Source organism: Felis catus, chromosome C1, assembly GCF_018350175.1.
Source record: "Felis catus isolate Fca126 chromosome C1, F.catus_Fca126_mat1.0, whole genome shotgun sequence".
In the NCBI taxonomy this organism is placed as follows: Eukaryota; Metazoa; Chordata; class Mammalia; order Carnivora; family Felidae; genus Felis; species Felis catus.
The window spans coordinates 147,858,058-147,871,660 of NC_058375.1; the positions used below are offsets into that span (position 1 = coordinate 147,858,058).

General features: G+C 37.1%; 1 protein-coding gene across 7 annotated transcripts in view; it reads right to left on the reverse strand.

Annotated features, from left to right (window-relative positions):
• Positions 1-13,603, reverse strand: part of CCDC148 (coiled-coil domain containing 148) — a 283,553-nt gene that overhangs the window by 122,928 nt on the left and 147,022 nt on the right. For all 7 annotated transcript variants that reach the window (XM_045033842.1, XM_045033841.1, XM_019838135.3 and 4 more), the window contains one exon: positions 4,595-4,735. In XM_045033842.1, the coding sequence (XP_044889777.1) occupies positions 4,595-4,735 (141 nt within the window). The remainder of the gene's footprint in view (positions 1-4,594; positions 4,736-13,603) is intronic.

Consider the following 13,603-nt stretch of genomic DNA (forward strand, 5'->3'; position numbering starts at 1 on the left):
GGCAGGAAATCTCTGGGACCATCTTAGGAGACTGCCTGTCACAGGCCCATTGGCCATTATCCATTGGCCCCTTTATATCCCAACAATCCTGAAGAAGTAGATTTTATAGTCTGGGAATTATTATTATTTTTTTATCATTCTTCTGTGTCTACCTTCCCCCCACCCCCCGCCACTCGTAGCTCTTTAGATCAGCATATTATTAGATTAAGAAACACTGGGAAAGAGATTTCATGATAAATTGTTCTCATAAGAACCCACAGACTCCCACACTGAGAGAATAGCCTTGATCTGAATTGAGAAGGTACTCTGGATTCCCTCCTAAGCACAGAGCTTCTCGAATCTTCTGAGAAGCAGTGTTCTAGCCCTCTAGCCTACATTCTGTTTATGATAGCCTACGTTCTTTTATTTTAGAACTGTTTCTCCTCTTCCCTGGTTACCTGTGGGATGAATATAATTCTGAGTATTTGCCACATTACCTGAGGACAAGGGAGACCACCTACATGCCAAGCTTTTATGGAAGGCTGAGTCTATCGATATTTACTGATATGATGTCACTTGAGGCTACAAGATCACAAAACGATGGCTTCCTCCCCAGAAACATCTCTGAGGTAAGGCAGAAGGTCACAGGGCTGGTGGACCATGGCTGGTGAAGTTATTCTGACTTCCCTGATCATGCTCCATCCCTCAGCTCTACAATGTGGGGAGCTTCAATGATAGATTAGGAACTGGTCACACTGGGAGAGAATTGTGACATGCTAGACTAAGGAAGGACTAGGTCTCCTTTCTATGTGAGCCTTGGTTGAAATCTCTGTTTTGAGAGTGAGGCTGAAACTATCCTTGCTTTGATCCCATAGAACACCAGGCACCAGGCAGCAACAAAACATCTTAAAATGCTGTGATGCAGAGTAGTTTTTATGTTCTCCAAGCCACCCAAAGAGCCACGTCTAGTGAAAGGGGAGCACTGGGACCAATATTATATACCGGGCGCTTTAAGGTTCACCTAGCACAGTAATTTTGTTTCTTACAATAGCTCCTAGGGATAGTTTATGGAAAGACTTTATCTTTTGATGTTATCATGACAATAATTTTAAAAGTGAAGAGATGTTTCTGAAATATTACCATTATCACCTAACAGCCTATGACTCAACACTTTCCTTGAGTCTTGGGATAAAACTATGAAAACTGGTGAATGTTATGTTCAACTCGAGTTTTAAAGCACAGATTTAAAGATCAGTTTGAAAAGAACTGGGCACCTACCATGGTAAACTTTGGCATTGGATACAAATTAAAATGTTACTCCACAAAAAGACAGTATCATTCTCTAACAGACAAATTGCTGAGAAGAAAAATTAGGAGAATTCTCTGTTCTTCAGAATCCTCACGTGGGGTTTTATACATGGAGTTGTTTCTCTATCTCTGCTGCTGTTCACTTATGAGAAGAGAAATCCAGGCAGGAAAGATGGTGGATGGAGAAAAACAGAGCACCAGCTAACAAAGCAGTCAGCTTCAAGCCAGGGAGCTTCTGACTTGAGAAACTATAGGAGGGTTTCTGCCAAACTGCTGTTAAACACCAAAGAACTAAAATTTGTCTCCAGCATATAAAACAGTTAGAACAAAGAGAGTCTGGACTTGTAGTATATATAAAGGCAGCCAGAACTTTGGTCAGTATGTCTGAGTTGACATAGAAATCTCCTTTCCCAGAAATTGTGGTTTATATACACAATGGAATACTATGTGGCAATGAGAAAGAATGAAATATGGCCTTTTGTAGCAACATGGATGGAACTGGAGAGTGTGATGCTAAGTGAAATAAGCCATACAGAGAAAGACAGATACCATATGGTTTCACTCTTATATGGATCCTGAGAAACTTAACAGAAACCCATGGGGGAGGGGAAGAAAAAAAAAAAAAGAGGTTAGAGTGGGAGAGAGCCAAAGCATAAGAGACTGTTAAACACTGAGAACAAACTGAGGGTTGATGGGGGGTGGGAGGGAGGGGAGGGTGGGTGATGGGTATTGAGGAGGGCACCTTTTGGGATGAGCACTGGGTGTTGTATGGAAACCAATTTGACAATAAATTTCATATATTGAAAAAAAAAAGAAATCTCCTTTCCCAGTTTAGGGGCTCAGTTGGTTCCTCTGGGTGGCTCAGTTAAGCGTCCGACTTCAGCTCAGGTCATAATCTCGCAGCTCACGAGTTTGAGGCCCGGGTCTGGCTCTGTGCTGACAGCTCAGAGCCTGGAGCCTGCTTCGGCTTCTGTGTCTCCCTCTCTCTGCCACTGCCCCACTTGTGCTCTATCTCTCTCAAAACTAAATTAAAACGTTAAAAAAAATTTTTTTAAAGAAATCTCCTTTCCCAGTTTAAACACATAGAAATTTGGGGCAAACTATAACACAAAGACACACAATGCCCCAGTGCTGAAGATAAAGATGGAACATAAAGTCAGAGCAGTAAGAGGGAGCCAAAGCCAAGGGGCCCTTGGGCAGAACTGAGCTTGAAACAGGCCTGAGGAGCTAGTGGTTGGGTGTTTAATATTAGGTGTGGGATTTATATACAGGAGCTGGAACCATGCCACTTAAAAAAGAGCAGGAAGTCCTGTAGAACTTGTCCAAACACCAAATGGGACTGAGACACACCAGGACCACTCCTCAGAAGTGACAAGGGACCTGACTTTCTGCTTGGGACCAGAGCAGGGAAGGGGTCAGCAGCAGAACCCAGGCTGGTGCTGTGCATGAGTGCTAAGTCAGCAGCCACTCCAACCTCACAGAATTGGTCCCAAATCTCACAGTTAATATATGCACTGGTCCTGAGCCAGTAAAATGCGTAGGGCCCTGAGCAGAAGCATAAACTCTGCAGAGATGTTCTCACTACCAGGTCATGGTTCATAAAGGAAAGCACAGTTCACAAACAGTTTAGGGGCATCTGGGTGGCTCAGTCTGTTGACTGTCTGACTCGTGTTTTCGGCTCAGGTCATGATCCCGGGGGCAGGGGATCAAGCCATGCAAGAGATTCCATGCTGAGTTTGGAGCCTGCTTACTATTCTCTCTCTTTCTATCTCTTGCTATCTCTCTCAAAAAATAAAAAAGAAAATAAAATATCTTTTAAAGAAAGTTTAATAACTTTGATTCCTTGATCACTTTAAATTTCCATGAACCTACAGACACTACAGACCAAATGTAAAGGCAGATGTCCAATGAAAGAAAATAAATTTGCAACCTATATAACAAACGGAAAGCAATAATATCCAGAGTTTATAAAGAACTTCTACAGATTAATAAAGAAAAATAGACAAGTAGATAAAAAGTACTAATAAGCAATTCCCAAAGGAAGAAAATCACCCAATAAACATGAGGAAATTTTCAATCTCACAAGTGATCAGGAGAATCCAGTTGAAGACACCAAGATACTGTTTACATTCATCACATTGGCAAAAGTCAAAAAGAAAATTTATAATACCTTATAAAGAAAAAAATCATATAAAACTGAAAGCATAGAAATCCTAATTCTCCTCCTCAGTGTACTGTAGAGAAAGCTGTGCACATGTGCCCCAGTTGATGTGACAAGTGGCTGCTTCAGCACAGGTGCAAGAACAAAACTTTAGAAATGTAAATGTCAACCACTAACAGAAGGGATAAACGGTAGCCTCTTTCTATAATGAAATATCATGTAGCAGTAGAAAGGGGTGAACTAAGTCTCTGCCTATTAATATGGCTATATCTCAAAAATGTAGAGCTAAATAAAGAAGTACATGCTGCAAAATGATACAGTAAGAGAGTATTCATGAAAAGAAAATGTAAAAGTCACAAACTATGTATTAAAATATGTTAAAAGCAATAGATGGCTTGGAAAGATAGAAATAAAATTTATGATCGAGACTGACTTTGGGGAGGTCCTGAGTAAATCCTGAGTAAACTCAGCGCTAGGTGATGAGTACTAATGTGATTATTTTTATCAGTTTTTGAGGTGTAAACACACAAAAATATCTAAATAAATACCCCAAATATATTTTTAAAATCCTGCCTCAAATATACTCTTTTTCTTCCACAGATTGTCGGCAATCGTTTTAAAGCTGTTAATAAGTGTTGTGATTAGTATTTTGAAAACTGGGAAGCAAATGTTTTCTCAAAAGTAGAGTCATGAATTTATGTTAGTAAATGAAAAACAAATATACCAAATAATAAAACAAGAAGTAAATTTTTTAAAGGGCCTTTTGTATTGCATGAGTTGCTCTGACCCTAGTACAACGTATTTTATCAGCAAAGACACCTTTGACCGTCAGTTGCTGCACTGCAAACAAAATGCTCTCCCACGTATCCCTAGTTAGTACAAGACTCAGCAGTCACAAACCCTGTCTTGTCTTTACCTATAGCATTACTTCTAATCACAATTTCTTGTGCTCATGCAGGTCAGTAAAGCAGATTCCCCTCCATGTCCAATGAACCTCTGAAGCTTAAATGAACTGAAGCAAGATTAGAATCTCATGAATCTAAGAACTACCTATGATGATTCTATGCCAAACACCAAGATCACTCAAAGCTCAATCAGGCAGTTAAACATTCATTCGCACATTCACAACAATAGCAGATTACATACTTTCTTTTTCTTCTCTGCTCTTTGAAACAATTCCTTCTTCTTCCATAGCTTCTCTCTCTCCTCCTCCTTTTCTCTTCTTCTGGCAGAAATTTCCATTTCCAGTCTTGCTACTTCTTCCTGGTAGGCTCGCCATTGAAGAACCTGAAATAAATAGAAATTCATTCCAACAGCTATACCCAGTCAAGTGATTTCACAGATCACAATGAGACTAGGTTCTATATCAAGCAGGTGTCAAAGTTTTTCCAAATACTCATTAAAATTCTGTGTGCACATGAGTGTGTGATATGTGCATGATGTATATGAAATGTGTGTGTGTGTGTATGCATGTATATTAAAAAGAGAGAGTAACTTTAAAATCATCTCATTTCAGAGATTTTTCACTTGGATCCATGGAGTGAGATCCCAAAGAGTCTGTGAATTGATTTCAAATAATCTATGAATTCTCATAAATAGTATGTAAAAATTTCTGTGTTTTTGCACAGGTATGTTTTTCTGGAACAACGGTTCCAGTTTCTGGTCAACAGTTTTCAAAAATTCTGAAATGATCCTAAGATCCTAAAAAGTTTAAGAACCACTAATATATTTCATCCTTTTTATTTCGTATGTGAGGGAAATGAGCCTGAATGAAGATGAAAAAAAAATGTCTAAGACGTTTAAAAGAACTTTCTGGGTACTGGTAGGTGTTACTGGTAGAAGTGTAATTGGTATAACACTTCTAAAGGACCTGAGGCGATATGTAAATATGTATCACAATATAAAATATGCATAACCTTTGACCCACAATCCCATTTGGGGGAAGCTATTCAAAGAAGACAGTCAATTGAATAAGTGCACAAAAATGTATCCATAGGAATGTTCACTGCAGTGCTGCTTACACAGAAAAATTAGAAAGAGTCTAAATGTCTGGCAACAGGTGGTGGCTTAAATTAATTATGGCATTTTCATATAATGACTGCTATTGAAAAAGAATATTATATACCTTTATTCATTGACATAGAAAATATCCACAACATATTATTAGATGCAAAAAAGTAGGTGCAAAACCACATTAATAGTATGATGTCCTTAATATAAAATATCATCTATGCATCTATCCATAGAAAAAGTTTTGGAAGGAGATTTATCAAAGTAATAATACTAGTTATCTCCGAATAGCATCATTTCAAGAAATTTTAAAAATTTATTCTTTAAGCCTTTCTGTACTGAGTGACATTTTCACAACAAATATGTTATCTTTGTAGGCAGCAAACCAATGAAACTAACAAAATAGAAACAAACATTTACACTTTCCATGTGCACTAAGAAAGCTGAGAAATCAGAGAAAAGGGAGATGGAGATGTGTGCAGAATTCTTTTTAGAAAAGGAAGAAACTAGCGTTACCAATTTAATACCTCATGTCTTATATTTGATATAAGCATGACTCATTATGGTAATACATAAAATGAGAATGGAATATATAAAATACAAGGAATTAAAGTGACTAATAGTTAAGCTCTTTTCTCACTTTCAATATTCAAAGTCTGTTTTCTAAAAATATACTTCCCCTATTTATCAGAATAACCAAGGAAATTCAGACTCTTGTTTCTCAGACACACCTAGGTTTCCCAATCTGCTGCTTATCCTGGCCATTATATTTATCTTCTTTGGAAGCCCATTCCTAGAATAAGATCATCATGCTTTCTGTCCTGATCTGCTTCCAAACCATTCCTTCCTGCAAACCGTCTTCCATCTGTAACATACTGTATTAAAGTCATGCGTCTTGTCAAGTGTTGCTAGTGATGGTGGTATTTCATGTGGACCCTGGTGACCATCTCTTCTTGATGACAGCTCTTTCCTGGCCCACAACCTTGTTCTCTCTACTTCTCCACCAATGGATACTATTCTTTTCTTTTCCTGCTCTCTTTGTCCACCTTCCACCCCCAATTCTACTGTTATCCTTTCTCTTTGACCTCAGCTCAGCCTCTCTATGCTCATGTGTGTCTCCTACAAGTTAACCTATCACTTCTGTGCATATGACTAAAATGTACAATTTAAGCTTTGCCTTTTTGTCTGCAATCCCATCCTAACAAATGCTTAAGGCCTTTACTTTTTGCATGTGCACCCAAAATACAATATTTTCAAAATTAAATTCAACATCTTTAACATTGCCACAGTCTCACAGCAAGCCCTGTGCACCTGTCTCTTCTTTCAAACATCCGGGATTGTTCTGTGGAACCACAAGCATCTGTGTGGTTTGTATTTTTTTTATTATTGTGTACACCTATCAAAATGACTAATTCTTTACATTTTATATCTGACTTGGGCGATCTTATATTTCTTTCTTTTTTTTATTTGTTAAAATTTACATCCAAATTAGGATATAGTGCAACAATGATTTCAGGAGTAGATTCATTTGTGCCCCTTACCCATTTAGCCCATCCCCCTTCCCACAGCCCCTCCAGTAACCCTCCGTTTGTTCTCCATATTTGAGTTTCTTCTGTTTTGTCCCCTCCCTGTTTTTATATTATTTTTGTTTCCCTTCCCTTATGTTCATCTGTTTTCTCTCTTAAAGTCCTCATATGAGTGAAGTCCTATGATTTTTGTCGTTCTCTGACTAATTTCACTTAGCATAATACCCTCCAGTTCCACCCACGTAGTTCCAAATGGCAAGATTTCATTCTTTTTGATTGCCGAGTAGTACTCCATTGTATATATATACCACATCTTCTTTATCCATTCATCCATCGATGGACATTTGGGCTCTTTCCATACTTTGGCTATTGTTGATAGTGCTACTATAAACATGGGGGTGCATGTGTCCCTTTGAAACAGCACAGCTGTATCCCGTGGATAAATGCCTAGTAGTGCAATTGCTGGGTCGTAGGGTAGTTCTATTTTTAGTTTTTTGAGGAACCTCCATACTGTTTTCCAGAGTGGCTACACCAGCTTGCATTCCCATTATATTTCTTTGTTTTTAAGTTTATTTTTTTTTAATTTATTTGATACAGAGACAGAGTGAGTGGGAGAAGAGCAGAGAGAGAGAGAGAGAGAGAGGTATAACCCAAAGGAGGCTCTGCATTCTCAGTGTAGAGCCTGATGCAGGGCTCGAACTCATGACTTGTGAGCTCATTTCCTGAGCCGAAATCAAGAGTTGGACACTTAACCAACTGAACCACCCAGGCGCCCCCAATCTTACATTTCTTAAGATCAGATGGGCTTTACTTATGACAAATCAATTTCTAACGTATTGAATTTCCCTTGACCACTTTGCTGTAGTTTCCTAGTTCACCCAAAGTCTACCTGCCAAATGTATTCAGAAAAATACCAGAGTTCATGGGGTGATGCCAATTTATCCAAATAAGACCATAGTAATTTAGTTTTCTTACTCACAATCAATGTCCCATTTTAACTTAAAGTGTAATCTCTACACAGATTCTTTCCTGTGCCTTCTCATATGTGGCCATTCTTGTTCTTAGCCTCATGGCATAGTCCAAACTATTCTCCCACCTGGAACACCCTCAGTCTCCCCCTATTTCCTAGGATGCTCCTTGGCCCAATACATGTCCTGCATCTTTCATGAAACATTTTTCAACCCATGGTCATTCCCCTTTTCTTACTTCACTTACCATACCATAGCTGTTCTCTAATCATTTTGAGCATGTTTAATTTTTATTTATAGCAAGTTCCATGATACCCATGTATTTTGTTTTCCTCTTACACTTTCTAACAGAGTGCTAGCACATCATAGGTGCTCAATAATTACATTCTATTTAATTTACCAAAATAAAATGTTTTTCAAAAAGCCTAATAAATGGAGAAGAAATAAAAATATTAGAATAGATCATTTTGTAACACTTGCTGAAATAATAAATCCTTGTTTATGATCATCATTGGCTACTAAACACATTAATAGCAGGTGGGAAACTTTATAATGGCTAGCAACAACTGAACACACTGAACAATCTTAATGTCACAGAGAAACAAGCTGATATCTTGGCCTCCTGATGGAAATATGCAATATTGCCATGAAGTATTCTTGCCAAGAAATAAAAATGAATATCAAATATCTAGACCTATTTATCAAGATATAGGAAATTCAGACAGTAGAGAAACATGCAATCAACAAAATTGAAATTTGAAAAACTTTAAAGGACTTTCGGGGCATGTGAGTGGTTCATTCAGTTAAGTGTCCAACTTTGGTTCAGGTCATGATCTCTCAGTTTGTGAGTTTGAGCCCCACATGGGGCTCTGTGAAGGCAGCTCAGAGCCTGGAGCCTACCTCAGATTCTGTCTCCCTCTCTGCCCCTCCCCCGCTCATGCTCTGTCTCTCTCTTTCTCAAAAACAAACATTAAAAAATTAAAAAAAAAAGATTTAAGAAACATCAATCAAATGCAATATGTAGATTATATTTGGTTTTGATTTGAATAAACTAAATATAAAAATAAATTACAAAGCAAAAATATTTCTATATTGGTTACTTGATGCTATTAGGAAATATTGTTAGTGTTTTTAGATATGATTATAATATAGTTATGTTTTTTTAAAGAGTGTTTTTAATTTTAGAGATAGATACTGAAATACTAACAGATGAAATGGGGATTTGCTCACTAGGGCCCAGTGGTCATGGGAGAGTGGGTAAGGATATAGATGAGACAAATTTGACTAGTGAGTTGATAACCGTTGGAACTGAGTGATAATACACTTGTGTGTGTTTAAATTTTTCCACACTAAAAATTCTGTATGAATAAATAAATAGTAAATAAATAAACCATAAAATATCATGTATGTCCAAAGAGTTTCATATAATAAAATGCTGTAGCCTCAAAGTTCTCAGACAGTAGAAAGGGAGATTTGAGACACACTGAACTAATGAAAAGAAAAATGGCATACATTTAGCCTTTCTGAATACTAAAATTGTTTTTATAAATTTCAGTAAAAGAAGTTTGGGTTCTAGAAGTACTCTTCTCACCTTTTGATTTAAAATAACTTAAGGGAATTATCATTAAATAATGTTGTTAATGATGTTTCTCCTGTTCTCCAGAGAAGAAAAGACTATGGTAGTTTTTTATTTATTTATTTTTTTTAACTGGTTAAGTTTATATTAAATCCACATAAGTAAAAACCATATAATGAGAGGCTATGGTAGATTTTTAAGTGGGAAAACACACTAAAGAATCCTGAAACAAATACAGGTTTAGTAACCAAAAGCCAATGGGTTCAGTTGTCAGGCAATACATGTATATATAAAACTCTGGGGAAAAGACTCTCGAGCAAGTCATCATCAGCCTTTAGAAACTAAATTGCTTCCATTTAATATTGGAATCATGAGAATGGTCAGGGACCCATAGAGGTTTGCTTGAAATCAATAACTCACAATATTATCTGTAATTATAACCATACCTAAAAAAAAGGTAAAGAAGAAAGGAGAGAAAGCTGTGGAAGGTAGCATTATACCCTAAGTAGCTGGGGTTGTGAGATCTTGATGACAAACAGGCTCTGCATCAGTCGGTGTCCAGGCAGTAGGACGAACAGGGCTTTTTGGAATGCACAATGGACATGGTAAAGAATTTGGTGAAAAGGGTACCATTGAAAACAAAATCCTTATCCAATGGATCCCCAGAGGCAGCCAAGGGATGTGGATGGCTCCCATGTGGAGAGAATGACAACCAATTATGGTATTTTCGAGATGCCCAAGAATAAGGAAGCTGGCAGGTGGGCAAAGGAATCAATATTATCACAATAAGCTAAAGTATAGAAGATTCTTTAGTGAACAGTGAGCAAAAGGAAGAATGACCCAGGAGAACATTTTAGTGGTTTTATTTTAAAGGGTTTGTTAATTATATAGCTTTAAACAGAGCATGTGAACATAACTGTGCAACAATAATCACCATGAAAGAACATTACCTCAGTGGCAGGCAGGAGCCTGTTATAAGGAAAGCATTATTTAGATTATTAACTACAGCACATTTTTCCAGGTCTTTAGTTAATACTTCAATATTCCTGCCAAAGGTACAATCTGAATGAAACCTTAACCCAACAAAGAACAAATGAAGTTTAAAATACATTCATCTATTGCAAATAATAAATTAAGGGTTTAAAATGAAAATGGTTGGTAGCATTACATGTGTCCCTTGCTCTTAATGTAAAAGTAAAATGGTTGAAGTGAAATTAATAAACACACATATTCTCAGAGTAAATAAAGTACTAGAAAAGCAAAAAATGAAGCCCATCAAAACGTCAAAGGTAGTAATGGAAATTAACATCAAGATAACAATATTAACACGATTTTGCAACAAAGTTGAGTGCTTTGAAAAAATTACAAGTGGCAATGTGGTATAAAGGACATGAGTATTGAAATGTTGGTCAGAACACTTGCTTTTTTGTCTTATCTCTGCACTAACCAACAATTTTGTTAGTTTGAGCAAATGGCTAACTCATTTTTCTTATGTGTTAAAAGGGACTTCTACAATTTCTTTAAGTCATATTATCCTGATTCTATTTTATTTATATTTTCCTTAAATGGAGACATCACGATATATGACATGCTCTGTAATTTTCCTCTGCAAGCAAAATGAATTGCAATGAGGAATATCAGCATTTTATAAGCCTGTTAAATAATAATAGACAATTAAAATTAATATAGAATTCTATTTCTCATATTCATGGAAACATTGTGTCATGTGTGTTGCCTTATACAGGAAAAGTTCTGTCTGACCACTACCTATAACCGGCAATAATAAAATATTAAAAACTGCCATTTATGAGGGCTTATTGTGTGCCAGGCCTAGTCTTTATAAAAGCATTGAACACAAGATATGATGTGATCTTTGAGACAAGCAAGTTATCATCTTCACAATCCATCTGGCTAACTTCCACTTACCCTTATGCATGTCTAAGGTCAGATATTGTTTGCTCCAGGAAGCCTTCCCTAACTCACCATGTCCAAAGTTAGGTCCCTCTTCTCTACTTCCCTAGCACCTTGTCCCTCCCTTTTATTATAACATGCATTAAATCATTTATCTGTACTTCCCACTTGGCTACAAACTTCTTAAGGGCAGGAACCAAATTTGTCTTATTCATAAACTCTACACAGAGCTTATCATGGTATCTGGTACTTAATAAGGGTTCAAGAAATACTTGGGATATGCACGGGTAAGGCTCGGAGGTTATACCTGGAAGTTAGACTAACAACATTTCCCCTTCCTCCCACTGGACTTGTCTTTAGAAAAAAAAAAAAAAAAGTAACCCCCCACCACCATAATGCTACCATTTTCTGACTCCCCCACACCAGACTCTCGATCCTTGATTTCCCCAGTCCTACTTGTTTCCATGCCTCCTAATCTCCTCCTTTGCTTGTCTGACAGAGAAAATATCCAGGAAATCTTTGCAGGATTTTCAACAGCTTCTAGCAATATTAGAGGACATTGTGCAAAAGTGTGGCAAGCAAATCCCCTTCTCTTTTTCCTCAATGCTCCTATAAGTTTGTAGATTCAGTTCACCTGAGTAAACTTCAAATATTCATTTTATTAAATCTTAAACATTCTGATAGTTCCATTAAATTCTTTCCAATTGTCCCACTATTTTTCGATATTACCTAAGCTTTTTAATCTCATGTGTTCCATTTGTGTTTAAACTTTACTCATGAAGTAAGGACCTGTGATTTTGCATATGTTATTAACGCTTTCTATTCTCTCCTTGGCATTTTCACTTAGCAAAAAGACTTGGTTATTCCTCTTGGTTTCACAATTGTCCCTTGGTTTCTTGGGTGACATCATAAGTCCATTTTTTATCACCTCCCTTGAATAACCACTTTCCATTTTCTGTGGCTTTTTATTAGTCTTTCTCAGAATCTCAAAGATTATTCTCTATTATCTTGACTGTTTCATGTCCTTTACTTTTCAAAGAAAGTTTTGCAAACTTTCATTTAATAGGATCCTGCAGAGTCTTAACTTTACTGTAAAACAAGACATGTAGATAAAGAAAAAAACTAAATGTCATAAGCAGAAAACAATCAACAGATATTTTTTCATAAGGCACAAAAATCTACAAGCTTCTCAATTTTGTGTGTGAAGCTGACAAAGCCAAATTGTATAATATTGTCAGAAAATGGGGCTAACAGTCAGGAAATCACTTGCCTGCTGGCTACGAGATCCAGGGGAAATCACTTCCTATTTTTGGACCTCAAATCCTCTTTGGAAAAGGAAAAGGACTAGATCACTTTTTTGAACAGAGGCCCATAACTCATTAGTAGATAATAAAATCAATTTTGTGAATGGGAACTAGTGTTATGAAAGAAAATAGAACAGAAAATATCAGAGTGCATCTCATGTCATTATAGTAATGCTGTTTCAAGAAATTTTTGTTTCCTCTGTGTGTGTGTGTGTGTGTGTGTGTGTGTGTGTGTGTGTGATGTGATGTAAAATACATTTCTCATTTTATTTCGAGAAGCTTGAAAAATACAGCAGGAAGTTCTCTATAATTCCTTCCAATGCTAAAATTCTATGACTCTGTGATGTAAAGACTAAAACTATTGTATTGTCATCATTAAGCCACAGTCCTTATTCCTTCCGCAATAAACCCAGAAGCACAGGACAGATGAGAGAACCCAGGTTTTGTGACCATAAACCAGAGCTTGAGTCTTACCTCTGTAAATGATTAATGGTATTCTCTGGGGTACACTGCTTAACTACCTAGAACTACAGGCTAATGTAAAATAGGATAACAGTGATGCACACTTTACAGGATTGCTGTGCAAACACCATCAATCTGCACAACCCAAAAACTCAAGCATCATTCCAACACTGCTTATCCCTGACATTCCATGTGTAATCCATTACCAAGTACCTCTGACTATCTCTTAGACCCATTCACTTCTCTCTATCTTCACAGCCCCCATCCTAATGCTACAAGGATGCATCTGGCTTCTACTCTTATTTCATTCCATGACCACAGCCCCATCTTACTGCCTACACTTTCAATGCTTTCCACTGCTTCCAACTATAGGCCACAAGGCCTCCAGGATTTGGCCC